The 9,600-nt window shown below is 42.7% G+C and overlaps 2 protein-coding genes across 4 annotated transcripts in view; one reads left to right on the forward strand and one right to left on the reverse strand.

Moving 5' to 3' along the window:
- Positions 1 to 494: 494 nt before the first annotated feature.
- On the reverse strand, positions 495 to 4,482 carry fbxo9 (F-box protein 9). 2 transcript variants are annotated; one of them, XM_061284621.1, is made up of 13 exons: positions 4,302 to 4,482; positions 3,405 to 3,476; positions 3,154 to 3,270; positions 3,023 to 3,080; positions 2,842 to 2,938; positions 2,438 to 2,568; positions 2,243 to 2,357; positions 2,040 to 2,158; positions 1,867 to 1,957; positions 1,685 to 1,780; positions 1,408 to 1,501; positions 1,121 to 1,275; positions 495 to 921 (listed from the first exon to the last, which is right to left on the reverse strand). In XM_061284621.1, the coding sequence occupies exons 1-13, from the start codon at positions 4,302 to 4,304 to the stop codon at positions 813 to 815; spliced, it is 1,257 nt and encodes a 418-aa protein (XP_061140605.1). In that variant the 5' UTR covers positions 4,305 to 4,482; the 3' UTR covers positions 495 to 812. The 2 variants fall into 2 exon arrangements, with proteins under 2 accessions (XP_061140605.1, XP_061140604.1); XM_061284620.1 differs by lacking the exon at positions 4,302 to 4,482 and adding an exon at positions 3,630 to 4,227.
- Positions 4,483 to 4,876: 394 nt separating this feature from the next.
- The window catches only part of LOC133157934 (serine/threonine-protein kinase ICK-like), a 5,809-nt gene continuing 1,085 nt past the window's right edge, over positions 4,877 to 9,600 (forward strand). The window contains exons 1-12 of one of the 2 annotated variants that reach the window (XM_061284617.1): positions 4,877 to 5,238; positions 5,781 to 6,039; positions 6,161 to 6,215; positions 6,936 to 7,057; positions 7,210 to 7,289; positions 7,367 to 7,499; positions 7,653 to 7,824; positions 7,935 to 8,102; positions 8,277 to 8,648; positions 8,736 to 8,938; positions 9,163 to 9,305; positions 9,370 to 9,486. In XM_061284617.1, coding sequence (XP_061140601.1) covers positions 5,939 to 6,039; positions 6,161 to 6,215; positions 6,936 to 7,057; positions 7,210 to 7,289; positions 7,367 to 7,499; positions 7,653 to 7,824; positions 7,935 to 8,102; positions 8,277 to 8,648; positions 8,736 to 8,938; positions 9,163 to 9,305; positions 9,370 to 9,486 — 1,666 coding nt within the window. In that variant the 5' untranslated portion in view covers positions 4,877 to 5,238; positions 5,781 to 5,938. Of the gene's footprint in view, positions 5,239 to 5,780; positions 6,040 to 6,160; positions 6,216 to 6,622; positions 6,663 to 6,935; positions 7,058 to 7,209; positions 7,290 to 7,366; positions 7,500 to 7,652; positions 7,825 to 7,934; positions 8,103 to 8,276; positions 8,649 to 8,735; positions 8,939 to 9,162; positions 9,306 to 9,369; positions 9,487 to 9,600 lie in introns of those variants that run through there. The other variant, XM_061284618.1, reaches the window with a different exon arrangement.

Below are 9,600 nucleotides of genomic sequence, written 5' to 3' on the forward strand. Positions count from 1 at the left end.
GTTCGCTGAAGTTTACTCTCTGAGTGTCATCTCAGTTGAGCAGACCAAAAGGTTCACATAATATGGCAAAATCCCCGTTGATCCCATACAGCACCGGATACGGACAAGGCCAAACAAAACAAAACAAAACAAAACCACGCCTTCATTGCTCCCGCGGACTTCCGGGGCCTCTTTGGTCCTAATTACACGTATCCTAAGCGTACTTAAATTATATCCAGTCTTAAGCATATAACTAGTCTACAGCATGCTTCTGCCTTATTAAACCCCAAAAATATTCATCAAAATTATGTTCTAATAATTTGGTCACAAAACTGCTTCTACATTTGAGAGGCTTGAAACAATTGAAACATTTAAAACCACTTCTTCCCTCCAACGCGTCTTTGGGTTTTGAAAAGCACTATACAAATTTAATGAATTATTATTCCCTCCCTGCTCTAGAAATCCTGTTTGATCCATCCGTGTTCTGTCCTCAGGAAAAAAAGGATTATAACATCTGACGTTCTCTTGTTGATATTTAATAACACTATGATGTGACGTAGTGTGTACTACGCATAACATGCTGTCGAGTCCAACAAGTGAAACATAAGCATTTTACCTGTGTATTTGAAGGAGAAAGTGCACCATGAGACAAAACCATAATGAACATTCATTGCCGAGAACATGCGAACTGGGACTGCTAATTACCTAGAGTTCAAATCACTTTGCAACATTTCTGAAAATCACAAGATTAACCAGTTATTATTATCATGTGCTAGTGTGTTTGGGGTTGTTTAGTGAACTAGGTGGTCTCTGTCGATGGTCATCTGGGTGTCTTAGAGTGGCTGATCTGAGAATGCTGTGTAACTCTTGACGCGTCCGAAGATGAAAGGTGTGTGCATCTTGTTCAGGTCAAATGCACTGATAACAGTTTCCCCAGTCAGCCTGAAAAAGATTATAAAAGTATTTATTACATGTATTTTTTCCTCTGCAAGAATTGGGGATTTTTTTCAAATAAATGTTGAAATGTAATGAATAATTATTGCTCATGTCGGCAATCATGCTTGAATGTTATGAACATAAATTACTACAACCGTTCGCTCCCTTTGCAAGAACAAGCATGCTTGTGTCTAGCAGCTCATACTTGTAAGTGATGTGGCAAGAATGGTGGATCCACGCCAGCTTATTGAAACTCTGACGCCCCCCAGAGGACAGAAGTAGTCCCACGTGGAAGGTGTGCTCAGTCTCAGGGACCGGGTTCCGCCTGCAGAACCGATTCTTTTGCATCTCGGATGATTTCTAGCCATAAGTACACTCACATAAATGATTTGATGCATCAACATTTTAAAACAAATATGTAGTTTACGTTTATAAATCCAAATATGTTGCGGTTCATTCAAGAACTTTTGATTCTTTGTTCAATCATCTCACCTCCTCCTTTCTCTTGCGTACGACTGCGTAAACTTTGGTTTGGTTGTCCGTCTCCTGGGACAGACGGAAGTGGCCGAACTTGACGGCCTCCATTCTGCAGAAGCAAGACAGCTGTCACTTGAAATGATAACGTCAGCTTTCATTGACTGGGTGTCCTGGTCAAAACAATTTCCTGACAAGGGGTAAAGTCCATTCTAACTCCATTAAACAAAATATGTCACGACAATTAAAAGAATGTGCATTATTATCAGTCAAAAAAACAAGAACATTGCCTCACCTGACATTTTGAGTGCGTAAGCGAGGGACAACCGAGAGAGGCTCCTCAGGTGTGGTCAGCATGAGCACGCTGCCATCAGGGAAGAAGCGCAAGTACCTGACAAAAACACAAACACACTATATATTGACTTACAAGTTGACAAGAGCTAAAGTAGTGTGTGTGTCTGTGTGTCCCAAATCTACCTGTAGAAGTCGACATGATGCCAAGGTCGGTAGAAGCCGTCCAGAGATTGCTCTCCTTGACGAATGTACGACGTTCTGCTGATGTAGATGCCTGCTCGGGCAATGTGAGAACAAAGTTTGGAGGAAGGGCAGGGGAGGTGGTCTACTGAAGCATTGACACAATGCATAGATACCATCAAAACGGACACGGGGCCTCTGCAGGAACATCTCTCTCCAAGACAGGTAGTGTCCGAGCTTGGTGCAGTTGCGCCCCCACACTCTTTGGCAGGCTGAACGCCAAATCTCAGGATCCCTGCCACACAAATAAAAACAGAAAAGTAGTAAACATGAAGAACGCGGTTCTTTTCAAAATGTTGTAATGTTGTGCGGTGCTGACCTTGCACAAATGTAAAAGCCACGACAAACCAGCGACAGCTGCTCGAGGGCTCGCATGTCCAGGTCGCGTGACACAACCCAACGGAATACGTACATGAGGATCTCCCGTGGCAAGGCTGCGGAATGCAATACAAAGGTGATCATGTGGTGACAACCGTGGGGAGCAAAAAGAGGAATTAATGAGGAAGCGTGCTACCTGACATATGCACCTGAGATTTTTCAAACTCAGGCGAGCAAATCTTAGGAAAGGAAGTGGCCAACGTGAGCTCCTGCTCAAAGTAGGTAACCAGATCCTCAATCTCTCCGTCGGCATCCCTCTCCTCCTTACTGTGATACAACACACAAAGCTGTGTGAGGGATCTTAGATAATCCAAGACTTGCACATTTTACAGCAGGTGTTTATTGTGGGCAGCCTACAGTGCACCTTTGCAGTAATCATGAGAAATTAGCCTTTTGTTTCTTTGGAGTTTGACTCAAAATGGGAGTATTGTATAAAAATTCATTGGTGACCTCCAAACCTTTGAATGGAGTGTCCAGAACTAAGTTGGTGACACCAACGTTTTGAACAAAAGAGCTTAACTACAGCGTGGAGCATCTTACTAGTTTCCCTCAACTTGATTGGCGTCAGGGTGGCTGTAGTTGATCTTTGATTCGATATCGGGCACAAGCTGCATAGCCAGGCGATAGAACTTGATAGCTGCCAATAACAAAAAGCGAGCCATTCAACTGATTGCGCAAGCACATTTACAATCTCACAGATGTATTTAAGTAATTTATTCACCCTCATAAAATGCTCCATTCTGCTCTTCCTGAACAGCTCTCAAGAACAGCTCAGCAGCCTAACGGGAAAAGTTGTAAAGACTTACAACTCACACAACATTAACAGGCCCAGTCACAGTTTCGCGGGCATACCTCTTCCTCCCGAGCAATTTCTTGCGTCCTCCTCGAACCCGTGACTCGCAGCAGCCTCGTGTCACGGCTTGGCTTGAGCTCAGACATCCACTTAGCTCGGAAAGCGTTGAGCTGCAGCTGAAACATTACATGTTAGGGAAATGGACTATTAATCATTTTTAATTAAACAAAACATCCAACATGAAGTTTAAGTGGAATGAGCGCCTTATTCAACAATGAATGGCCGTCTATACTGAGCAAGGCTATTTTACCTCAAGATTTGGGTCATCAGAATTCTCATCTTCCTCCTCCACCGTCCCACCGATATCCACATTTTCTTCAGCCTAGTAAAAGGGAATAAATATTAGCCAGGTCATTTAGCACTGTGACTGCATAAGCTGCTAACAGATTCAAACTTGTACAGTTATTTTTGACTGTGTGGATGTTGACATTGAGGAGCTAGTTAACATCCACCACTAGCCAATATTGATCTTGACCTTTCTTTGAATCATCTTGATCAGTTCACTGCTTTGCTGTCTTCAAAACCCCCCAAGGAGCCTCCCCTGCCTAAAAGACCTCTTTCTGGAATCTTGCATTCTGGTGCCAAGATGGTCAGCTATCTGATGGTGGCTATTCATAGTCAGGCGTTATTATTACCCACTTGAGTTATTATAAAGTGCCCTTGGGTAATCAGAAAGGCACTACACAGATCTGAGCGTTTATTATTAAGTAAAAAGTTCGATTTTTAATTATTAATATGACGTTTACATAATAGCGCAACCTGCCAAGTCATATTTGAACGTTTTTGAAAACAAGTTCAACAAACAACAACAGCCCACTCGATTCAACTTTGCGAATTAACTTTGTTTGACAACCTACACAGACATTTGGGAAAACAACATATTTCTCATCAGGCACATTGTTGTTTCTGTTGATGTTATAACACCGAGATAAACATGACTAAGACAATTATGCTAATGGCCTAATGACATTAGAGTTCAATCAATTTTAGTGTCTTGAAATGAAATGCTGCAAAATATGCCCCAGTGTTGACAAGTGAATTAGTTACTCGTGTACTTGCAGACAGCTGACGACAAACGTGTTGACTAAGCGCTAGCTAGTTGACGTCAATACGAGCGTGCTAACAGCTAACTCGCGCCGTAACATACCATGACAACTTGGCAGAGAAAGTCCTTTTTAGTAAGCGCGCGTGTCTTCAAAAACGTTCAGCGTGGCGTTTACAAGTCACGGTCAGAGAAACGGACCACGCAACGAACATATTTGCGAGCTCGCAAGAACGCAGCCATTTCGATGGGCGCTCCGAGCAGATCTCGGAGAGTTAAGAAATCCGGAAGTCTGCCTGCCTTATTTGGCTTGTCTGTTTACGTTTGCACACGTCAACTTAAAAAACGAAGCCAACTTAGTTGTTTTGCTACAAAATTAAATAATAAGTCTTGATATCTGCAGTAACCTTGGTCAACGATGTGGTCAACATTCAATGTTGTCATCATACTTTTCGAATGAATTGTACAGTGACAAACTACACTTGCAACCACAGATAGATAGTAGGAGTTAAATTAATACCTTTGTGATATGAACATTTTATCAACGCGATTTTTATGACATTTTCGCGATAAATTGCCTGGGTAAACATTGAGATGGGGTAAAGATTTATTACTTAACCAGGGTGGAAAATGACACGCCCACCCACTTCCGCATATGAGCAATTTAAGCCCCGCCCTCATTCAAAACATTTGCACCACATTGTAAGGGATAAACCTAAGTTCTATATTTGTATTGTCTTTTTTGAAGGGGGCATTAAAACAGCTAGGTGAACTTGGCGTAGGGAAGATTACAACCAATTCAACATTATATCTTTGGTGCCGTGATTTGTTGTGAAAGTGCTGCAAGTGTCGTATCCAAATATCGCGAGTTTTGTGTGAATACCCTCTCAACGAGATTGGGCCTGGCTTTGATTACATTTGTGTTGTGTGGAGGACACACAGAAGATGGAGATGCCGTTAGCTAATCTGTAAATATGTCATTTTTGCTATATTGTTTTCTCATTTTTTGACCATGTGCTCTTGCGGAATTGAGACGAGGAGGGTGAGAATTGTTTTGATTTTAACTCCGCTCTGTTCTGTTGCATACTGCAGCGTTGTTTGTTCTACAGACAGCCACTACGCGTGTTCCAATTTGCTCTACAAAACTAGGATCGTTCAAGCAAAACGTAGCACACATGTTTGGGGAAAGCGAGTGCGGCAAACAGCAAGTACTGTACCATTCAGGAATTTCGCACAATCCTGCTACGTCTATATTCGCTTCCCTGAAATGGTTCACACTTCAACATTATCATTACACATTTGTGCATGCTTGTTTGTACATGTCGCGTTACCTCTTGACGTAGTACAGTTCATACGCCACATTACATTAATTGAAGTAATCCAACTCTGCAACCGATTTAGTCAAATGTTGACGTCCTAATCTTCTTCGAGGGAGAATTTGATGCAAGGTGTTATGATAAATTGATTGACGAAAAGGTAAGAATGATTGCATTGCAGTGATGTGTTTCCATTTTAGCCCCTACATTGGCTCACCCCATTCAGGATATTAACAATAATCATTTTCCTATGCTTTCACCTTACTAGCCGGGAGGAGTCAAACCCATGACACAATGAGTCCTCCAGCTCCACTTGTGTACTTGGAGTGGACCTTTGGCTGCATTCAGCAGCAGCTGGCAAGCAAATCTCAGCTCCCCACCCAGTTGACTTCTGCCCCCGGGTGAGGGTATGGACCGACGAGCACAATGAACAGATACAACACCCTCAAGCAGCTCGGCGATGGCACATATGGCTCGGTCATCCTCGGACGCAACCTGGAGTCCGGAGAGCTTGTAGCCATTAAGAAGTGAGTGTGTGTAGTTTGCACTTGACTGTGTCGTATAAAAGGAAAGTGAACTTGAATAATGCATGGCAACGAGAGCAACAATGATAGTATCCCAGTAACCTGAAGTATATTTTCAATTTAGAATGAAAAGAAAGTTCTACTCATGGGAAGAATGCATGAATCTCCGTGAAGTTAAGGTCTGTAAGGCATTCTGTTGCAGTTACACATTATTTCCATAACATCAAATGCAATTCAAAGAAGGCACAAACTTTCATCATTCATCAACACAACACTGCTTGCTTAAGGCAGATTTTGTATTTACGTACAAATGCATTTAACACGAATTCATATTTTCAGATATTACAGCAGCATTAAACCCTGCTGTCAGCTTTTAAGATGTCCCATCTATTCAGGCAGTGAGTGTTGCTAAAGCCATTTTACCACACCTCATTGTGGTAGATAAGATATTTGCAGCGACTCAGTGGCGCCACCTGTTATTTTTCCTCCTTAGGTGGAAAAACAAGGGGTATATTTGAGGTGTGGCATTTATTTATCCAAGTGGATGTGAAACACTCAGTTTGTTGTCCTCTCTTTTCACATTCAGAATGTTTTACTCAACCCACAGCAGCTCTTATGAGTCAAAGGTGATTCTTGTGTGCTATTATCAGCCCTCCCTACCTTGAGCTTCTGTACCCCTTTTCTTAGAGCTTGACTTATAAAAGCAGTAGGAGATTTTAGCCCAGCTCGAAAGTACAGCATGTCAAGGCATAAAAAAGTCCAAATCCCACGACGGCCTCTTCACTAAAATATAGCATGATGATACCTGAACGAACCATCCCTGTGCATCCTGCTTTGTGTTAACAGTTTTTACCTTTCTTATGTAATTTCATGCTAAAGCACTTGTCTTTTCATTTCAGTCCTTAAAGAAGCTCAACCACGCTAACGTGATTAAGTTGAAGGAGGTCATCAGAGAGAATGACCACTTGTACTTTATCTTTGAGTATATGAAAGAAAACCTCTACCAGCTAATGAAAGACAGGTACTGTATGCCCTCAGCATTTGGAAATCCACACTTTTTAATATTTATGTTTCTTTTTTTCCCCTTCTTGCTTCAGAACTCGGTATGCCCTCAGCATTTGGAAAGCCACACTTTTTAATATTTATGTCTCTTTTTTTCCCTTCTTGCTTCAGAACTCGGTTGTTCCCAGAATCTGCTGTTAGAAATATTATGTTTCAGATCCTCCAGGGCCTTGCCTTCATTCATAAACATGGTATGTTACACTGCTGCACCTCTGAAGCACTTTATTAATCGTGGCATCAAGTAACCAAATCCGGGCATCTCTTTTAGGGTTTTTCCACAGAGACATGAAGCCTGAGAATCTTCTGTGCATGGGCCCCGAGTTGGTGAAGATAGCCGATTTCGGCCTCGCCCGTGAGATAAGATCTCGACCACCCTACACGGACTATGTGTCAACCAGATGGCAAGTGAATATTGGCTTGAAGATTCGTGCATTATTCACTCAAAAATTATCATCTGCAAAAACTCTTTAATATCTCATTGCACTCATTCTCCCCATACCATATCCCATCAAATATTGTCCTCCACTTAAATAGAGAAATGTATTTCGAAACAGGTACCGAGCACCAGAGGTCCTCCTCAGATCTATATCCTACAGCTCCCCCATTGACCAGTGGGCGGTGGGCTGCATCATGGCAGAGCTTTACACCCTCAGACCTTTATTCCCAGGCTCTAGTGAGGTGGACACCATATTCAAGATCTGCCAAGTTTTGGGTACACCAAAGAAGGTAACCTTAACAGGATCTGAATTAAGTGTAGCTGAAGTGGAATTGAGTTCCGTTTTAATTAGATCACAAAAGTGAGTGTAACATGGAGCGTTTGATCTTTCCCCTTCTAGAATGATTGGTCGGAGGGTTTCCAACTGGCCAGTGCCATGTATTTCCGTTGGCCTCAGTGTGTTCCCAGTAAACTAAAGACACTAATTCCTAATGCCAGTCCTGAGGCCATCCACCTGATGACTGACCTTCTTCAATGGGACCCCAAGAAAAGACCAACATCTGCACAGGTGAGATCTGATGGAAACCATCGTGGAATCACCTTTCTGTTCAAGTCTGGCAGACAAGTTTCTTAAACCTAAAAGAAACGGCAAGAAAAAATGCAATACAATAGTTGTTTTCGCACTGCATAGTCTAAATTATTTCAAAAGCGTAAATAATGACTTGCATCTTATTGTGCGCAGGCTCTCAGGTACTCGTACTTTCACGTGGGCCAGGCTTTGGGCACCCCTCAGCAAATCCTGGACCAGGGGCGACCCCAGCCTCATCCTTTGCCGGCACAGCCACCATTATTACAGCCCCAACAGACTCCACCGCAGCAACCCTTACATCTGAGGCCTATGCCTCCCTCTCAGCCGCCACCACCGCACGACCAACACTGCACCCCGTCCAGGCCTGTGCAGCAGCTCCAGCCCTCCCCTGTCCCAGCCCCACCAGCGGCATACCAACGCCACGTGGAGCTGGTTCGAGAGCAACAACCAAAGCACCTTCTCAAGCAGGAACCCAGAGAAGGAACACCACACAATCATCTACCTTATATTCTGGACAAGAGCAAGGTAAGACCATTCACAGTCACAATTCATACTTGATATTTTGATCCAGATGTTCATGTTCAATTTCAATTTTTTTTTTTCTATTTACAGACGAGGCAAGAAAGTGACAACACAAACCCGCTGAGCTACCAGATGAAAGCGAAAGGAGGACGTCGCCGCTGGGGTCACGGCACAGGACACCTGAAAGGGGATGATTGGGACGACTATGAAGACACTGAATTGACGCCGAGCCTTCTGGGGAAAAGCAACTTCTCCAAAGAGAAGTCAAGACAAACAGAGGAGCCGCTTAGAAGGTAAGACAACAAATTCACACAATCCTCTTTTGATTTGCCTCATTTTTCATAATTTTATGTGAGCTCCAAATTGTAGCACTTCAAGGCTTGGTGGGTCCTTGCACATCTAATGTGTGTATAATGTAAACATTATACCACCACATGCTAGGCAATGTTGAGCTCTAATGGATTTAGATGTTGGAAATTAAGGGAATACATTCCCAAATGCTTGTCCTGTCCTTCAGATATAGCGACATTCTAGACTTCAGTCACCCTAACAACAAAGAAGAAGCACCTTTAAACCTAAACAAGGCGTCAGGCTACCAGGAAGCATCAAGGACTGCATCTGCCAAACAACACTACCTGAGGCAGTCTCGATATTTACCAGGTAACGATTTATAAATGCTAAGCCAATACAGTTAGGTCTGTTAATCTTTCTTCATGTCCTCCAGGTATCAGCACAAAGAAAAATGTGGCCATAAACGCAAATAAAGACATACCCGCAAGTCATCTTTGGGGTAACAGCAGTATTCCATTTGGTGGTACACTACCGAGCAGAGGTCTTCACGGTAATCTCGCTGTAACTATTGCATATGTTGACTTGTAGATGTATGTAGTGTATTTCGTTATGTTTTCATATGAAAACAGTTGCATTTTTTGTTAAGGTAAGCTGCTTTAAATAA

The sequence above is a fragment of the Syngnathus typhle genome, linkage group LG8, assembly GCF_033458585.1.
Source record: "Syngnathus typhle isolate RoL2023-S1 ecotype Sweden linkage group LG8, RoL_Styp_1.0, whole genome shotgun sequence".
Classification (NCBI taxonomy): Eukaryota; Metazoa; Chordata; class Actinopteri; order Syngnathiformes; family Syngnathidae; genus Syngnathus; species Syngnathus typhle.